Genomic DNA, 20,953 nt, shown 5'->3' on the forward strand with positions numbered 1-20,953 from the left:
TTCAACACTCACTCCCAGATGCACTGACCTGTTAGTGCCACACTGATTCTTCTCAGCCCCAGCTCCCACAATTTCACAGAGCCATGACTCCAACACTTAGTTTCTATGAACTCCAGCAGAAAGATATTCAGTCCTAACTCTCTTCTAAGGACCCCTGGCCGTGCAACGACCACTGGCAGCTGTGGTGCTGCCGGGCTGATAGCTCTTTAATGGGACTGGCAGTTGTTAGGACAGGCTCTCTGTTATTGGCAGTTGCTGGCGATATGCAGCTAGTTGTTCCACTGCTGGATGAGGTGGGATTAGTTCTCACTATTAAACCTGATGGCTTGACTTTGCCATCACCATAAACATTCATTCAGTCTGTGTTTAGCAGTAAGTAAGCTCTAAGGCAATAACTGCATGATTGAGTTTATCACTGTTGTCCAAGATAAAAATGGGATTACTTTTAATGCAATAGTTGGTGTTTATTATTGATACAAAAATATCTGTAGTTTCTAAGAAGCTGTGCACTGTAACATCATAGCTTGTGTTTGTGCCATCTGGTGCTGATTCTACTAGATTTGGAGGGTTGACAAGTGTCCCTCATTAACAAAGGGCTTCTGGCACCAAGAGTGCTAGAGAACCATCTCTAGCATCCAGCTGTGGAAAGAAGCAGGTAGTGGGGGTGGAGATTGGTCAGGTCTCACCCCAATACTACCACCACGTCAGACTCAGTAGTGTGCATCTCAATCCCTTATGCAAAAGAACTAATGCAGCTTTTTTTTTTAAAATAGAATTTCTTTGGGTCTCCACTTCCCTGAACAATCACCTGGAATCGAGTCAATCTCATCTCACTAGATGTGTGCCAACATTCTGCTAAAGGTAAAGTTGCCAACATTCTACCAGAGCACAGGGCTGCTCTCTCATTAGAGACAGACGGCTGGTGGTGGTTTAACCTGACAGTCACCACACCTCAGGCAAGAGAGGTTGAAAAGCAGAGTCCCTCATGGCATCTTCAGCCATTGCAGGAATTGAACCGTTGCTGTTAGCATCACTCTGTATCGTAAACCAGCCATCCAGCCGGCTTAGCTAAAATGTTCTACTAAGAGTCTATTGAACAGGATAATCTGGAACTCCCTGCTTAGAAAAATGGCTCTGGTCCCATGATTCAGACCACTGACATTTTTGGTTTTCGTAATGGTTGGTTTGGAACATTGGGGTGGGACTAATTGGATTGCTCTTTCAAAGAGCTTGCAGAGGCACAATGGGCCAAATGGTCTCCTTTTCTTTAAAGTCCAATGTAATATATTTGTACATATTCAAGATTTCAGAATCTGGGGGATCATTTGCAGTGATATTATAAATGTAGTTTTGCTAACAATGAATATATTTTAAGGAATGTATCAGCCAAAATAATTACAGATATTGTTGTAACGCCAAAAACAAAAGAGATAAAGGGTTCATTGCCTTTACTGGTACTGAGTAAAAATACATCTGTCTCATGAATAAACTATGATGACGTCTTCTGTGAGTACAACAGCAGCTTGCTATTCTTCTCAGGCCTCTTTGACCTATCTGCCTCTTCACTACATTATTCCATTTTGTTCCAATGCCTATCTTTTATGATCCAAATCTATCCATTGATAATTCGAATCTTAATTTATCTCCAAATTTTCAGTCAATTTTAACTTCAGAGTGTCCAATGCAGTCCACTGTTCTGGCAACCCACTCATTTGAACAGATCCACTGGAATTATTTAGAAGCTCCAACAGATGTCAAATGGATGGTCCAATGCAGGTTGCTGGATTTAGGCCAGCTCAATATTAGTTAGTCCAGGGGCATGCCAGAAACAAGATTAGTCCAGGACGGTATTTGCTCATTGAAAGCTATCAAAAGAAAGTATTTTGAGATCCCAAAGAAATGCCCCTACTTTTCCTAGCCACAGAAAAATAAATCTTATATTTTCAGGCCTTATTCACCAGATAAACTCCAAGCAGATCTATCCTAATTTGGGCGTCAGATTGCCGTGAAGTCATGAGATCCTGATCTGCTAATTGAAAGAAGCCTACTGCTTGAAACATGAAGGCACTTAGGCCATCTAATGACAGACTCCTCTGAAAGTGGCAGTGGACTGATGACTGACACTAATGGGATGGTCAGTCTATGATGCCCAGGATGAACCGGTTGCTATGATACCATGGTGTTTTCTTTAGTTCCGAACTGAGCTCTAAAATCCACTTCAGATTCATTCCAACACTTCCTTCCTTCAACTTTTGAAAATTCTCCAGTTTAGTTCCAGTCCTCAGAAATTCTTATCTCAGTGCCCTCAGCACTTCAAAGAAGGAATTTTCTAATCCTATAATCATCAATCTCCTCACCATTGATTTCATTGTCATAGTAAATCTTGCATTTTCATTATTACTATCTTTATCAAAGTTAATGGCATTGGTGCATTAACGAATCATTTCATTCATTCTCACTTTCCTAAAGGAATGTTTTCTAACTGCACAGTCATTCTGCACCTCTTCATTCTCTGCTTCCTCTGCTGCACCTTCGAAGATCAATTTTTCAACTATTACAGCCCTCCTCTCTGGAATTCCCTTCTTGATCCACTGTTCTCTGCTACCCATCTACCAACCTTATAACCTCCTAAGAACCAACATCTTTAACAATCTCTTCACTCTTGATCCCTGAACTTTATCACTTCAAGTTCCGCATCAGTTTGCCCCTGTGGTGTCCTTCTGTTTGAGGAAAGCTGTAACTCACTCCTTATAATTTATAACTTGGTTTATAAACTATAATTTACTCCTGTAAATTGTTGTTCTACAAACTGTGTCAAAGAATCAAAGGTCAAATAATCCTGAACCAGATTAAATGTGGCCTTTACCATAAAATGGTCATTAACAACCATCAGCTCAATGTACTTTGTCTCGTCTTGAACATTCCGGCGAAATCGACGTGTCTGCAACGAGAAACAGAACTGCTCAGTAATAAACTGTATGCCAATATTGCCGATACACTTAAAAAAATGCAAGATATAAAGCTAGCATATTTCAAGCTATAGTGGATGTGTTATCTGAATCAGTGAAGGAAGCATGTGTCGTCCAGAGGTCCTATGAAAGGAATTTAGAAAAGGCAGCTCACCACCACGTCTGTAAGGGAAACTCGAGATGGGCAATGAATGCTGTCCCAGCCAGCAACAGCCACAACCCATGAGTGAATATTTTAAAAAATAGAAATACAAGAGATTTTATTCCTGTGGAAAGAGGGAAGGGGCAGGAGGAACAAAGATCAGTGTTAGGCTGCAGACCAGGGAGATTAAATAATAAAATATTTCATGATGCACCAGCCAAAAAGGATATAGTGAAGAAACAAAGGGTGTGTTGAAATGACCTGAGAATTTCTACATAAAATGATCTGAATGCACCATGAAGAGATAAAGAAAGAAAACACATAAGACCATCTCAGCAAAACAAAGGCAAAGCAAAAAATGCACAGAATAAGATGTATACAGGAGTTATGATCTAAAATTGTTGAACTCAATGTTCAGTCCAGAGAGTCGGTGTGCTGAGTTGAATAAAAATAAACATACCTAGAGCTTGCACTGAGTATTTTTTGAACACTATCAGACCATGAAACGTCAGCTTAGGAGCAAGGTAGGGAATTCAAATCACATGTAACCAGGAAGTCAGGGCGTTTCTATGGACAGAACAAAGGTGCTCTGCAAAGCAATCATCACGCGCTTCTCCCATGTAGAGGTAGCCACATCATGAGCAATCAGTACAGCATAAAAAACTACAAAGTGAAGAATTGTTGTTTCACTTGAAAGGAGCATCTGGGGCCTTGGATAGTGAGAAAGGAGAAAGTAAAAGGGCAGATGTATATCTCCTACACTTGCATGGTAAGGTGCCACAAGGAATGGAAGCACTGTAAAGTGTAAAATGAGACAAGCGAAAAGAAACTACTCATGAAAATTCACCATACATACTAGGTCAAACAAATATCAGTGATCAAATATTTCACAAAGAATAATTCTTTCATGATATGGATTTAAGCCACCAATGAATTACCATGGTTAAGAGTAACAAGAGTCACAGATTTCCAAACGTACTAAATAACTGTCATCAGCAAATAAGGGAAGGGATAAGAAAGGAAATTCTACTGAACTTAATAGATATGATGTGGAGGTGCCAGTGTTGGACTGGGCTGGACAAGGTCAGGAGTCAGAAAACACCAGGTTATAGTCCAACAGATTTATTTGAAATCATAAGCTTTCAAAGCATTGCCCCTCCTTGATTTCAAATAAATCTGTTGGACTATAACCTGGTGTCGTCTGACTTCTGAAATTAATAGAAGCAGAACAGCTGTAAAATGGAAAGACATGACATGCAGTGTTAAAAAAATTTTGCTTTTGCTCATTGTTTAACTAATTTGGTGGAATTCTTTGAGGACATTACATGCATGGTGGACAATGCAGAACCTGTGGATGTGGTGTATCTGGATTTCCAGAGGGCATTTGACAAGGTGCCACACCAAAGGCTGCTACATAAGATAAAGTTGCACGGTATTACAGCTAATGTATTGGCATGGATAGAGGATTGGTTGACTAGTAGAAAGCAAAAAGTAGGGGTAAATGGGTGTTTTTCTGGTTGGCGGTCAGTGGCTAGTGGTGTGACTCAGGGATCAGTGTTGGGACCGCAATTGTTCACAATTTACATAGATGATTTGGAGTTGGGGACTAAGTGTGGTGTGTCAAAATTTGCAGATGACACTAAGATGAGTGGTAGAGCAAAGTGTGCAGAAGACACTGAAAGTCTGCAGAGGGATTTAGATAGTCTAAGTGAGTGGGAAAAGGTCTGGCAGATGGAGTACAATGTTGGTAAGTGTGAGGTCATCCATTTTGGTAGGAATAACAGCAAAATGGACTATGTTTTAAATGGTAAAAAATTGCAGCACGCTGCTGTGCAGAGGGACTTGGGTGTCCTTGTGCATGAATCGCTGAAGGTGGGATTGCAGGTGCAGCAGGTAATTAAAAAGGCAAATGGAATTTTGTCTGCCATTGCTCGAGGGATGGAGTTTAAAAACAGGGAGGCTATGCTGCAGCTGTATAGGGTCCTGGTGAGGCCACACCTGGAGTATTGTGTGCAGTTTTGGTCTCCTTACTTGAGAAGGGATATAATAGCACTGGAGGGTGTGCAGAGGAGATTCACTCGGTTGATTCCAGAGTTGAGAGGGTTAGATTATGAGGAGAGACTGAGTACGCTGGGATTATACTCATTGGAATGCAGAAGAATGAAGGGAGATCTTATAGAAACATATAAGATTATGAAGGGAATAGATAAGGTGGAGGCAGGGAGGTTGTTTCCGCTAGCAGGTGAAACTAGGACTAGGGGGCATAGCCTCAAAATAAAGGGAAGCAGATATAGGACTGAGGTCAGGAGGAACTTCTTCACCCAAAGGGTTGTGAATCTGTGGAATTCCCTGCCCAGTGAAGTGGTTGAAGCTACCTTGTGGAATGTTTTTAAGGCAAGGCTAGATAAATTTTTGAACAGTAAAGGAATTAAGGGTTATGGTGAGTGGGCGGGTAAGTGGAGCTGAGTCTCATGATCTTATTGAATGGTGGGTCAGGCTCGAGGGGCCAGATGGCCTACTCCTGCTCCTAGTTCTTATGTTCTTGTGTTCTTATGTATGTGATAGTTCTTTGGATACTGTTTATTGATTACTTGCAACATGGAAGTTCAGCGATATGAAAAAAGCTGTCTTAATGATTATAATTCAGATACAGCAAGGCATTCCAATATTACAAGTTGTTTGGTATAAAAGTATAGAAAGGATAAGTGAGGGAAAACTCAGAAAAGTTTTCAAAATCTTGTTAAAAGAATAAAACAAATAAGGATATACTGGTAAGAGCATGAACAGAGATAATTAGGGATTCACTATAAAAAGGTGCTGCTAGAGTCCTGGATAATAGCATTCACTTCAAAATGGATCTGGTAAGTATCCGGTAAAACTGAAGCCCAATTAATCTGATATCATTACCAGTAAAATGGTGGAATTAGTTATCAAGGGCAAAGTTAACACAGTATTTCAGTATAAAATAATGTGAAAGTCAGCAAGGATTTACAAAAAGGAACTCATGCCAGGGTAATTAATTCAATTTTCTTTTGTGTCGTGCAATAACAGATAAGGATAAGAAGATATTCAATAAATTCAACCTTGAAAGACGTCTGGAACTAACGACAGGAATCTCTTTACCTTGCCACCAAGGCTACTCATTCACTGAAAGCTTCTGCATCAGCTTTGCCTCTGGGGCATCTAGGCCGTAATGATTAAAGTGGGTGGCCAGGAAGACTCATTAATATTGTTAGAAAAGAAACTTGGCAAGGAGAAGCTCAGCATATGAAAATATGAATGAGGAATAAGCCACTCAGGCTGCACCACCATTCAATAAGATCATAGCTGACCTGATCATTCTAAATTCCCACCTACCTATAATAACCTTTCTTCCCCTTGCTTATCAAGAATCTATTTAAGTCTGCATTGAAAATATTCAAAAACTCTGCTTCACTTCCTTTGCAGGAAGAAAGTTTCAAAGGCTCATGGTACTCTGTCAGAAAAAAATCTCTTTATCGCTGCCTTAAATGGGTGACTTCTGATTTTTAAACAGTGACCTCCAGTTTTTCAACTCCCCCACAAGTCAAAAACTTTCTACATACGCCCTGCCAAACCCCTCAGGATCTTGTCTGGATCACATCCATGCTTGGTATTAGTTTAGTAAACCTGCTTTGAACTGCTCATAATATATTTACATTTTTCCTTAACAGAGACCAATATTGTACACAGTATTCCAGATACGGTTTCAACAATGCCCTGTATAACTAAAGCATAACCCCTATAGCTGTATTTAGTTCCACTTGCAATGAAAAATAACATTTTATTAACTTTCCTGATTACTTGCTATACCAGCATACTAAGCTTTAGCCATTAAGACCATAAGATGTGGAAGTGGGTGACTTTGCTCATAAAATCTGCTCCACCATTCAATGAGATCATTACTGATCTGATGATCCTCAACTCCACTTTCCTGCCCTTGTCCATGACCCTTGATTTCCTTGTTGATTAAAAGTCTATCTCAGCCTTAAATATACTTAACACCCCAATCTTGACAATGATCTGCAGTAAAGAATTTGACAGATACACCACAGTCTGAGAGAAGAAGTTCTTCCTCATCTCTGTCTTAAAGGGGTGTCTCCTTACTGTGAGATTATGATGTCTGGTCTTAGATTCTCTAACAAGGGGAAACAACTTCTACACATCCATCCTATTAAGTCACCTAAGAATCTTGAATGTTTCAACAAAACTGCCTCTCGTTTTTCTAAACTACAATGAGTCTAGGCCTGACCTAAGGCAATTCGTCCATACCCAGAATCCATCTAATGAACCTTCTCTGGACTGCCTCCAATGCCAGTATATCTCTAATAGATAAGGGAACCAAAACTGTTCACAATGACTAAAACTCATGGTCTAACTAGTGCCTTGTACAGTTTTAGCAGGATCTCCCTATTTTGTTCTCCATTCCTTTTGAAATAAATGCCAACATTCCATTTGCCTTCTCTTTTATTTGTGCATTTATATGCTAGCTGTTTGTGATTTATGCACGAGGACTCCCAAATTCTTTAGTGCTATAGCTTTTTGCTGTCTTTCTCAATTTAAGTAATATTCAGCTCCTCTATTCTTCATGGCAAATTGCATAATTTCACAACTTTTCACATATTTTCCACCTGCCAAGTTTTTCCCACTCACTTAACCTGTTTATCTTGCTCTGCAGACTCTTTGTATCATCCTCAGCACTTGCCTACTCAACTAATTTTGCATCATCTGCAAACTTGTCTATAGTACATGCACTTCCTTCAGCCAAGTCATTAAGTTATATTGTAAATAATATGACACCAGCATTGATCCCTGTGGTATTCCACTCGTTACAGGTCTCCATCCATAAAATGCCTCCCCGTACCCCAACTCTCTGTCTTCTGTTAGTTAGCTAATCTTTTATCCATGATAATAACCTACCCAGACCATCATGGGCTCTCATCTTATTAAGTAGCCTATCGTGTGGTATCTTATCAAATGCCTTCTGGAAATCCAAATATGTTATATACACTGCTTCCCCTTTATCCATCCTGCTTATTAATTCTTAAAAGAATTCTAGAAATTTCCAAGGCATGATTTCCCCTTTATGAAGCTATGTTGACTCTGCTTGATTGTATTATGTATTTCTAAATGATCTGCTTTTACATCCTTTATAACATAGTCTACCATGTTCCCAATAACAGACATTCAGCTAACCGGCCTACAATTGCTTGCTGATTGTCTCCTTCCCTTTTTGAATACAGATATTACATTGGCACTTGTGTAGAATTGAAGGATTCTTGCATGATTACTACCAGTACATCAATCTCTCTGTCGCTACTTTTAATATCCTGGGAAGCATCCCATCAGGTCCAGGTGACAGATCCGCCTTTAGCCCTACTTGTTTCCCTCGTACCTTTTCTCCAGCGATGGTTATCATATGTCCTTCATCTCCCCTTTTTGCCTCTTGATAATTGATTTTTTTGGAATGCTATTAGTGTTTTCTCCCATGAAGTCTGACTCAAATTATCTATTCAATTTCTCTGCCATTTTCTCACTACCCCATTATTATTTCTCCAATCTCATTCTCTGAGGGGTCTATGTTTACTTTGGACTCTCTTTTTTATATATTTAAAGAAGCTCATGTTGTCCATCTTGATATTAGCAATTCATGCATGAGTACAGTCAGATCCTCTGCATTTTAGAGCTCATCAATCTCTCATCATTTATTATTCTTCCTGCCAATAAGGACAATTTCACATGTTCCCACCCTATAATCCGTTTGTAACCTTTGTAGCCTCCAAGAGTCCTCTTCACAGTTTATTTTCCTATCTCTGGCTATGTCTGAGCTCATCTTGATAAAGCAAAGGAAAAGTAAAGGGGGCAAGGTTTAAGCAGTAAAGTTATCTTCTCCCTTTATGGGGTTAAGGGTTAATTAAAACTTTACTCTCAGAATAGCTACTGAACATGTGCATAAGATGCTATTTTATAATGACATCAGGTTACATGGAACTGGATCCTGGGTCTGTAAGGTCACAGAAATGTCCTTTTTATACAGCTATGTTCAATAAAGCCCATCAATGTTCACTTGATTGTGGACATGATCTTAATACATGGTGATAATGTTGACAACACAAACAAACATGAGGTAAATCATAGAATCTCCAAAGATGGCCTTTAACCCCATCAAATCCACACCGTCCCTCCAAACAGCATTCCATTCAGACCCAAGATCCCCACCCTAATTCTGTAACCCTGCATTTCCCATTGCCAATCCACTTAACCTGCACATCTTTGGACTGTGGAAGGAAACTGGAGCACCCAGAGGAAACCCACACGGACAGGAGGAGAATGTGTAAACTCCACGCAGTCACCTGAGGGTAGAATCGAACGCGGTTTTCTGGCGCTGTGATGCAGTAGTGCTAACCAGTGAACTACCGTGCCGCCCCAAATAGTGTGTGGAGTGATGTAGTAATACAAAGTTATGGGTAAGTTACAAAGTTACAGAGTGAACCCAGCCTAGGAATACATGGAAAAAATCAGAAAAATGGCTTATCAGCAACAGGGAGCAGTGGATGAGGGACATCAAGGACCATGGTGAGGGAACACTCACACAATACTGACAGAATGTGCAAAAAGCCTGCAGCAAGGAATACAACAAGCTGCAAGAAAGCCAACCACAGTGAGTAATTAATTACTTTAGACTGGAGATCTTTATAGAGAGACAAAAGTGTACAAGAGCGGACACCTACAGAATACTAGAAAAACTGCAATAAAGATAAAGAAATCAGTCACATATGTCCACACAATAAATACACTTGACCATGGCCAAACTTTATCAGACTCTCTAGACTATGCTCAGGTCCCTGACCAGGCCATGAATTGGAACAAATGAAATCCATGGTTTAGCAGATAGCACACTGATTCAAGTATCAATAAAAAGATGGATAAAGGCCAGATCAGGGTGTTGTGTATGATTGACAGCATTGGCATTACCATTTTCATTAAATAGGGCAAAAATATATGGAATTCCTTCCCCAGTGAAGTAGTTGACGCTACTTCAGTAAAAGTTTTTAAAGAAAAGGTAGATTTTTTTTGAACAATAAAGGAATTAAGGGTTACGGTGAGAACGCGGTAAGTGGATCTGAGTCCACGAAAAGATCAGCCATGATCTTATTGAATGGCGGAGCAGGCTCGAAGGGTCAGACGGCCTACTCCTGCTCCTAGTTCTTATGTTCTTATGTTCTAATAAAGAAATTGTATATAATCATGGTATAACACAGACTTCTGATTCCCATTTTAGGCAAGTATAATTCTCTTATACACCAAAGGTTAAAGAGTACAACCAGGAGCCAGGGAAACCTTTGATTCATTCATAAATATGTATCACCTCACAGATAACTGTTAACATGGATCATTGAACAAAGTTCATATGGGACCACACTGCATTACTAGATGAAGCTTTATCTGAACTTTTACAATCTAAAGAAGACTTCACATTACTAAAACCAGTGCAGGTTGCCAGACAGGCTGGTCTTCACAAGTAGAACAGACCTTTAATCCAAGAGGGTCAAAGAATTTTTTATTTCTCATCTGCTACAAAGGCAGGTTACTAGGCTGCTGATAAATTGAGGCCTTTACGTGGCTGCTAATTGACTACTTAAGGGCCTAAATTGGTGGTGAGTTGAGCAAGTCACCCATGGATCTTCTGCCCAACATTTAATTACTGAGGGGGCAAGAAAGAGGTGAGTATCTCTCCGGAACCAGCTCACTCATTATATGCCTTTATCACCACTAACAGATAGGGCAAAATTGTATCCTCTGTTTGCAACAGAGAGTCCAAATGCTGTCTCTTGCAGATCCTGCACACCACCATAAATACTCCTGCACAGATGCTAAAATATTGATATATTAAAAGAAGAAAGCTTGTCAATGGTTTGTGGGTAATGAATCTGACACTGATGGATGCCCAGACTTTGGACTTTGAACATTATATGGGAATGGTGTTGGAGGAATATGCAGAATCACTATATGATCATATAAAGTTTGGCAAATGGCAAAATCTGATCCACCTTTTTGTATGTACACTTTTCTCTCTTGGCACTCAACTAAGCACTGCCCTCACTGTTGAATGTAGATTGTTCTTCTGCAAATAAGACTGGCAAATAATTTCAAGAAATGAATGGGCGTCCTCGGTTGATGTTTACTGGGAGGCAAGAGATGGACTAACAGTGGGGTAAGACAGGAACAGAGGCATAGAAATGCATTGCATGTGTGTAAGTCTTACATGCACATCCAGCAAAATTTCTTATATTATAAGAGGCAACACTCTGCTGAGTGTAGTCTCATGAGCTGTTATGCTGCCTTGTAATTAAATAGCTTCTCCTAAGCTTTTAGAGAAAGGGGAGAAAAGGATCAGGTTTAAGTTAGTCTAAAAGAGAACTTTTAATATTTATGGTTTCATACTATTTAGAGGAATAGAGCAACAGTGAGAATTAAACATGGATAAATGTAAATCTTTAAAAGTGGAAGACATACTGATAAAGCTGTAGTGGAAAAATATGAGAATCTGAGTTTTATATCTAAAGGCTATCTAAAGGCAGTGGAGTACAGAAACAAAATGATAATGCTATATTTGGGCAAAGGATTTGTTAGATGTAGAATTAAATACTGCAACTGGTATTGTGTTCCTTTGGGATGTATGCCAAAACCAGAGGGAAGATGCAAATAAGATTTACTAGAAGTAAGCGCATGCTTGCAATGATAGACACTAATGGTATGCAACTGCTAATTATTTGGCCACAACTGAACTAAGGAGCCACAGGCAACTGTCAACTGAGAAAATATTATAATGCAAAGAAACAAGTGTGTGCAGTGTTTAGTGACACATTGTCTGAATTCCACAGTGGGAAGGGTGAAACTACAAGACCACTGAGAGCCACCTTACGTTTTAACATCAGAAAACTAAATATTAACAAAGGGAGTTGTGTTTTTGCAAGTTTAACACCAGGTTCATGGGAACAGATAGGGGTAATACTATTTTAGCACTGTCTATACTTGCTTATGCTAAAAATAGAAATGCAACGAAAATACTATATTTTCATTTGAGAACTGCACTCCTAGGTGCCTCCTTCCAAATGCAAAATTGTACCATTAGTGAAATAAATATGATTAGAAATTTTATATATATTCTAATAAAGGCTATGAGGGGTTCTATAGGTTAAAAGTCCCTCAGTGCATTATGACAGAAAGGCCTCCGAGGGTGGCTTTTCCCCACTGCGCCTCAGCAATAGCTGTCCCAAGCTTCAGTCCGTTCCTCAGGACAAAGCTCTGGACCTTGTAATCTGCCAGTTTGTAACATTTGGCCAAGGGCAATCTTTGCATGGAAGATCATCAAGTTTCAGACATTGCAAAGTACACCTTTCACTGAGTTGATGATCCTAATGTTTGTCTCGATGTGCGTCCCAGGGATCAGCCATAGAGCACAAAGTCCCGTGTCATGGAGCTGCTACGGATGAAGGTACATTTCAGAAGAAGACTTGTGATAGTCTCTTCACCACTGGAACTATCTCAACAGCAAGGTGCAGTTGCAGTACCCAGATACACATGAAACATCAGACAGGCCATGCCTTTCTTACTACCAGCTAGGCTACGCCTTGGCACTTGTTGGAAAGTTCAGGCAATGAGGCATTTTGCCAAATGATTTTGACAATCTGCTTCAGGAAACTATCCAACAGGATTGACCTTCTCCTCTCCCTGCAGGGCATGTCCGGACAACTCCCCGATGGGTCTGCGGTCAAAGGTGCTTTTCTGTACAAAACCTTCTACGAGGTACAATCCAACTACTTGCAGCTTACTGTGGCAAAGAGAACAAACCACCCTTCACAACACTGGGGGCAGGCAGAACCTCAGCATGTAGCGACATCTTGGTGCTTGCATACTGAGGGTCTATTCTAACACATTCAATGCTTTGCACACTGAAAGCATTCACAACTCTCACTGCTGATAATGTAAAATACAATGGACCCTCTCTCCATGACCCAACCTTGATAAACTGAACCAAAGAAAAACAAGTATACTTTCACCATTAACTGTCTACTATAGTCCACATTCTTGGACTATATGCTGCAACAGTAGAGGTGGGAGCAGTGCTTGGTAATTTTCTTCTCATATGACTTAGTGTTTATGCCAATTTTATGTAATTAAATAACCTCAATTATCCCACACCCAGATTGTTAACATTGGTCGTCTAACATATCCATCATGGACAGAGCTCTGCCTTCCCCATATGTCACAGTTTTGAAAAACTGGTCAATGTATACCAGGGGCAGAGGTCAGGAAAACTGGCCCAATGATCTTTGTCAACCTTGAACCACCTCCATACTAACCACTCAGATAGACTTTGCTGAAAATTGCCACAGCCTTTCTCATTGCCACCCACAGTACTCTGCAATTCAAAGTTCCAATTAAACAGGAAAATGAACTGAAATTCCAGTTACGTATCAAAAGGCAAGATAATTTTTGCTGTAATCTTTCTACATTACATTGATAAATTTATTGCTAAACATATTGAACATACCTGTCTCTTCTTTCTAAAAAGGATAGTACGCCTAGCATCAAACAGATCATTCCTCTCAGCATGTTCTGAAAAAAATATGGAGTACAAAACATTATTCATATTAACATTTATGGTTAATTACTCAATGAAATTCAGTGGTTAGCTTTTAAATTGCTGTCATACCAGAAGCAAGAACAACATTATCAATCACATCTGTCACTGAGATCAAATGCTGGACATATTGTTGGTGGTATATGGAGCAGTTTTTTTTTCTGATAATGGCTTTGGAACACCACTCGAAGATTCTAATATAATAGTTATTTCAAAGAGTACTACTTCATGACTTCTTTCTTCAAAAATGAGAGAAATTTCCAGGAGGAAATAGAGTTAAAATTGAGTTGCTCTATTTCTCATTCAAGTACCACTCTGCTGCAACTTTAATCCAATTATTTTTACTGGCAGCTAAAGCACCTGTCTGTTAAGTGGAATATACACTAATTGGGATATAATGCTGTATGTTCTCTTAGTCTGCCAGTTTTAATAACAATAATTTCTAGTTTTATAAATTAATAATTTTCAAGAATGTATCATTTAAAAATACACAGCAAAAGTGCTTATCTAAAAAAAAATGTTTCTTCAATTACCTGTATCCCATAATGTTCCCACCAAGTGGATGGACTAATGTACGGTTCCTTAGTCCCTACTCTTCGAAGAGCCAGAAATTTGGTATGCATTGTGTCGGTACTTCAAACAAAAATGTCGTGCAATACTGATCAATTTATCAGTGAGATGGCCTGGCAGGATCATTTAGGTCACTGCTAAATGAGTCAGAAGCATTTTGTAAGCCTTCTGGTGACTGCCTAAAACAGACGTGTTACGATGGCCCGAGACTCAATTTGCAGCAGCCTCCAGCCTGCTGGTGGGGTGCACACTGCACGGTGAAGCACTGAAACTGTTCTACCCCTAAAGCTTTCTGCGCAAAGTACAACAAATACTTAAGTCAGTGTATAAGAAACTATGAAGGTTCTATTGACTATGCAGTGGTGTAAAATGCCAATAATAAATTAGTGGTTTATTTCACCTGTCTGGAAGCAAGCCATGATATAGACTTTATTTTTATTCATTCAGAGGACACAGGCATCGCTGGCTAGGCTTGTATTTATTGACCATCTCTAATTATCTGGAGGGCAGTTAAAAGTCAACTACATTGCTGTGGGTCCTGAGTGACATGTTGGCCAGACCATGTAAGGGCAGCAGTTTCCTTCCCTAAAGGATACTAGTGAACTAGATGGGATCTTCCTGACAACTGACAACAGTTTCATGATCATTATTAGACTCTTAACTGCAGATTTCTTTTCAATTGAATTCAAATGGCATCTACCATGTTGGGATTTGAACCCATGTCCCCAGAACATTACCTGGGTCTCAGGATTAATGGTCTAGAGATAAAACCTCTAGGTCATTGCATTTCTATGAGTTCATGAGTGGGTTAAGCTATTGTGCTACAGTATGTAATATCAAGTGTAGTATATGTAATGTCAGAATTTCACCATACAGAATCAGCTTTGATCTCATATATGTGCTCATATGTGCCTTTGGTGCAAAATTACACTATCAAGCCAGTTAACTCTTCACAAATGTGCTAAGGTTCTGTTTGATAATTCTGAAACATACTGCACATCCCAGTGATCTTACCAAGTTGTAGAAACTGCAAAGGAACATCATGGCCAATGACCTGGTAAACTAAATGAGGCTCAGTCTCATTCTGTGAAGGAAAAGGAAAACATAATTCTAAACTGAAATCACTACCCTTACTATGTCGGCATTAAAAATAGAACATTGAAAGTACACAGCAAGTCACTCAGCATCTGGAAATAGAAACAATGGCTTAACAATTTTAAGTTAAACTTTAGTCAGCACTTTTCTCTTTTTATTTTTGATTTGAAGCACTTTGTATTTCTCATGACAGCATTAATAGACAATTGTATATAGCACTGTGTGATCAATGTAAGAACATAACAAATAGAATCAGATGTAGGTCATTTGCTCTCTTGAGCCTGCTACACCATTCAATAAGATCATGACTCATTTGATCATGGCCCTAACTCCACTTTCCAGTTGTTCCCCATAATCCTGATGGAGTGATCTGTCATCTGGAAGGCTAGCTACTCAGGGCTGTCCCCTCCCTTTCTCCCAGCTCTGCCCACAATACCACCCATCAGCCAGTACCATCCTCCCCATGTCCCTCTGTAGTCTGTGTTTGAACTAACGTGTTTGATGGTTGCCATAAACTAAATTAAAAGAAAGTAAAAGCAGAGAAACAGGTCACATAACTACAGCAAGCTAGCTTGTCCGGTATGGACGAATGCATTTCCCCAAGCATCCCTTTTTATACAAAATAACCAAAGAATTGCATACAGGTAGTTCTCCTATAACGTGATAGTTGCATTCTTGTGTGACCTTGCGCTATACAAAATTACATTATAAAGAAATCGCTATACCTGTACAGCAGAAAGTTCGCATTATCTAAACAATGTCCACTATTCATCAATCGCGTTACTGCCAATTTGTGTTAACAAAACACGCGTTATAGCAGAACTACCTGTACATTATCATTTACAGTTTCAAGTTACCCATGATACTCAATATACATGGTCAACAAAGAAAATTATAATTTATGAACAAAACTGTGATAATTTAAGTCTGTCCTACTTTCATCAGACTCTGTACACACATTTAAACCATTATCTCTAATATCGTTAGGCCATTTAATGATATGCATGCAAGTTATTATTGTCAGCTTGTCTCATAGCTGCTTGTTCCTGGGGAGAATATCCTTCCCTGAAAAGGCTCACTCCCATGATGATTGTTTGATCAGAGTTGGATGCTCCTCTTTCTGATTAAGAACAATAGAAAAGGATTAGGCCATTCAGCCCACTGAACTGATATGTCATTCAATATGATTCTAGCTGATCATCTAATTTAGTACCTTTACCCCACACTATGCCCTATATCCCTTATATGTCATCAGTATCTAGAAATCTGTCAATCCATAATTTAAACTTATTCAAAAGCTGATTTTTCACAGTCCCTTGGGTAGAGAATTCCAAAGGTTCTCAACCCTCTGAGTGAAAAGAATTTTCCTTGTATTGGTCTTAAGTGGCTTACCCCTTATTTTGTCCCATGGCCCTGGACTCCCCAACAAGGGGAAACATCTTACTAGTATATGAGATCACCTTCATTCTTTGAAACTCTTAGACAATTCAGACACAGTTTCTATCTTCTGAGATAAGGAGACCAAAATTTCACATAGTACGCCAGGTGTGGTCTAACCAAGATTATTTTTTCTATAAGAAAGACTTTGCTACTCCTATACACAAATCCTCTTCAGATAAAGGCTATCATTCCATTAGCCTTCCTAATAGCTTGTCTTATCTCAATATTAGCCTTCAATGATGTAGTGATGAGGATATCCAGCTCCCTTTGTACATTTACACTTTCAACCTACACTGCTCCACCTCTTAACATTTCAAAAATATTCTGCACCTCTGTTTCCCCTACCAAAATGAATAACCTCACATTTTTTCCTCATTGTATTCCATCTACCATGTTCTTGTCCACTCTCTAGGTCTGTCCAAATCCACTTGAAGCCACTTTACATTTTCCTCTCAAGACACATTCCCACCTAGTTTTGTCTCAATATCTGCTACCCTTACCTAGTTTGGCCTACAAGTAACTCCCGACTCACAGCAACATGGTTGACTCTTAACTGCTGTTTTGAATTGTCTAGCAAGCCACTCAGTTCAAAATTAATTAGGGATTGGCAAAGAGTTAGGGCTTTGCCAATGAGAGTCCACGCCATTGAAGTGTAAATAAAATACTTAATTACAGAATTAGAGTATACATCATTTGATACGGTGAATCATAAAATGATTTGGGAGTGATAAATGAATGAAAGACACAAAAGGATAGAATAAGATTATTCCAAGTGCCAAATTAAGGCCTCAACCGCAGCTGGTACTGACTCATATGAAGCACTAAAAAGCAAAGTGCCTTATGACTCAACAACTAGCACAAGCACATAAGTTTGGTGCTCAAGCTCAAGAGAGATAAAAGTAAACTGTAAGATCCTAGCAGTGGAAGCTTCTTTGAGGTTAAAATGCTGTACAGTAATCGACGTAAATTACGGATAGAAATTGCTAACCTTCAAACTGACCACTGTTCAGCAGCTAAAAAAATGAATCATGAAGCATTCCAGTAATAATAAAGAAAATGTTGTAACTCAAACTGATTACGATTCAAGTTGTGGGTGAAATATCTCCCAAATTGAGTAGGAGTCATTTTTTGAAAGCCTCATTTATAAAATAGAGCGACAAAAGTACAATTTACATTTACAATTCGACTGAGTCAGAGATCAGAGCAAAATTCAATTTGGTCATTATTTTCACTGGAATAGCAAGAGTGAAATTTTCATCTAATCTGTTATGGATAAGAAGAAAAAGACTGTCCGTTGCAGGTTTTTAGGGCTGGTGTGGGTAGGGGCAGTGGTCTCTCTTATTTCTCTGTTCATGTGGGCATCAATGGCTAGGCTAGCATTTTTGCCCATTTCTATTTATCTAGAAGGCAGTTAAAAGGCTACCACATTGCTGTGGCTCTGCAGTCATATATCGGCCACACCAGGTAAAAATGACAGCTTTCCTTCTCTAAAGGGTATGAGTGAACCAGATGGGTTTTTCAACAATAGAAAGCAGTTACACAGTTGTACTGTTAGGCTAGCTTATTTCATTGTCTGCCATGCTGGGATCCATATCTATTAGCTTGGGATTCTGGATTACAGGTGTAGTGACATTACCACCATGCCACCGCCTCACTGTCAGGCAGTCAACATACAGGGACAGTCAACTGAAAGCTACCCCCGGCCTTTCCTGTTGAATCCTGTGACCTCTCTTCTGCCATCACTCGTCTAAGACCTACTGGTCTCTGATTAGATGGCAGCTCTCAGGGATCCGTATATTAACCCTGGCGTCTTTGATCCGAGGAAAGGCCTGTGGCTCACAGCTAAATGCCAGACTGGCACTGTATCCAATGGGCCTTCCTGAAACTGGTGATGCAGGGATCTGCCTGGATCTCCAATCAGTGGACAATACCACTGTAGCCTACATTAAATTTCATCCTTTCACAGAAAACACAACTCCGGTGGTTCTTCCACCTTCCTTTCTTCAAAAGCCTGTTAAAATTGATATAAGGTATCATTTAACCTCTATTTCTGATATACCAAATATACCCTTAAATCACTTTCCAGTAATATGTCAGCCCTAACTTAGTCAAGGAATGGGAGCTCTCAGTATAATAAATTAATCCTGTCTTTCCTCTGTCATCATTCATCTTGAAAGGGATGGATGGAGTTTCCCAGAAACACTGGATAAATTATATGACTGAATTGCTACCACTTTCCAGAAGTTTCACAGGTCTCCTTTAATAATCTATGGGAGACTGGCAAAATTCCTAAGAAATCCTGGCATTAGCTTTCTTCAAATCTGAAATGTGCAAGGGTCTGTCATTTTCGATTATATAAAAAATCCAAATGTAGCAACTGACATGATGGAAGTTCAAGCAGAAACTCCATAGATCAGAACTAAAGATTACGTGAATTCAAACATAGCTATTGACGAGAAAGAAATTTAGGGGAGGTGGCAATCACATGCAGTTTTGAGGGCCTAGGAAAGTCTGAGTCAGAATAAGTGATCTATGCAAGGGTCTTCGTTCTAATAAAATGTGATGTAGGAAGACCAGCATATTTAACACTTAAAATGGATGAGGAAAGCCATGGTGAAAAATGTATGTTAAATAAGGTCAAAGAAAAGCTGCAAATGAGACAAAGAAAAGAGAGAGAATGAGAACTGGAAATGATTTTTCATCTCGTGGCCTTCAGTACGAAAGAAATTAAGGCAGTATTCAAATTCTATATGATTTGCCTTTCACAGATAGTTGAGAGTCATTGGGAGGTTTGAGAAGTATTGTTCATGAAATAGCTTTGCTTCTTAAAGATAGTTTTAGCAATGCAGGTGATGTGAACATCTTATTTGACAGGAAGGATATTTAAATACATTTTTAAATCCCCAATGGAAATTAAAAAGCTACAGAACACACTTTGGAAGCAGACTTTGGGTCTGGTCCAATTGAAGTCCAATTCTCAGGATACTGAATGTTTTCCACTCAATCATTGCAATGGGTAGTTTAGTTCTTCTCATGAAATCTGCTGCTTTAATCCATGGCTCATGTTGGGTTAGTTAAGTGGAAAGAGTTGAACAGAAAGCTTTTGAACTCTGAAAGTCATAAAAGATGTGCCATTGGTAGGCATGAAGGACAGATTTTACTTTTACAACTTATTTTTAATGCATGGATGCAATGGAATAGCATCCAGTGCAGCACTTTGTATAGAGACAGAGTTTAATGAATATGGAGATGAGCCTCTGAGGCATACTGTGATGTAAACATAGAAAATCGGTGGAGTAAGCCATTCAGCACTTTGAGTCTGCATCATAACTGTGACTTAAACAATCATGCCTCAGACGCTCTGCTGGAAGGTTTGAACCAGTGCAGCTCAGAGCTAGGAGTTCTGCTGCCATATCATCATGTGTGCACTGACCATAAAGTTTAAAAGAACCTTGAAGTCCAGATTGAGCTTAAATGGAGGTCAGAAGAACCAAATTAAAACATTAGCATCTCATCAAAAGCAGGTCCTATTCTCATTTGTTGCCTACAAAGTTTTAAAATTTCTTTTATTAGATACATTTATTCAAATTTGAAGAGAAATGAGCGGATCAAAAATGTACATATTTCACTATGGAAGAGGCATCATCTTGTCATCAACCCACAACTCAGTTGTACAAACAAATTCATTTGAAGGAGTTGAGAAAAGGTGGGGCACATGGTAGAAGGAAAGGATAAGTGAAACTTAGGTATGAGTAAAACAGAAGGATATAAGTGATGCTGTCAATCAACAATCTTTAGTATTTTATAAGCGAATTTCTCATGAGTTTATGTCACAGTGTTAAATGTTGCAACTGTTACTGCAGCATTCCAAACTTATGGGAAAGTTATATTAAATTGACCCATAATTGAAAGATAGTCCCACGCTTGAACCTTCCTTTCTTATATTGATCTTTGCAAAATTTTGGCCCTGAAATCCAGTTGACTCTTGCCCTAAATTCATTGGAGCCCAGGCATACCTTGCTTCAAAATTCCTCAACAGGTATTTTGGACTAGACCCTTCCTATGCAACAC

The 20,953-nt window shown here is 39.2% G+C and overlaps 1 protein-coding gene across 1 annotated transcript in view; it reads right to left on the reverse strand.

Moving 5' to 3' along the window:
- LOC109928491 (disintegrin and metalloproteinase domain-containing protein 22) overlaps positions 1 to 20,953 on the reverse strand; it is a 320,108-nt gene that overhangs the window by 171,229 nt on the left and 127,926 nt on the right. The window contains exons 7-9 of the mRNA XM_048607855.1: positions 15,362 to 15,431; positions 13,688 to 13,752; positions 2,867 to 2,941 (exon numbers count right to left, since the gene is read on the reverse strand). Coding sequence (XP_048463812.1) covers positions 2,867 to 2,941; positions 13,688 to 13,752; positions 15,362 to 15,431 — 210 coding nt within the window. The remainder of the gene's footprint in view (positions 1 to 2,866; positions 2,942 to 13,687; positions 13,753 to 15,361; positions 15,432 to 20,953) is intronic.

Source organism: Rhincodon typus, chromosome 2, assembly GCF_021869965.1.
Source record: "Rhincodon typus isolate 14 chromosome 2, sRhiTyp1.1, whole genome shotgun sequence".
Lineage (NCBI taxonomy): Eukaryota > Metazoa > Chordata > Chondrichthyes > Orectolobiformes > Rhincodontidae > Rhincodon > Rhincodon typus.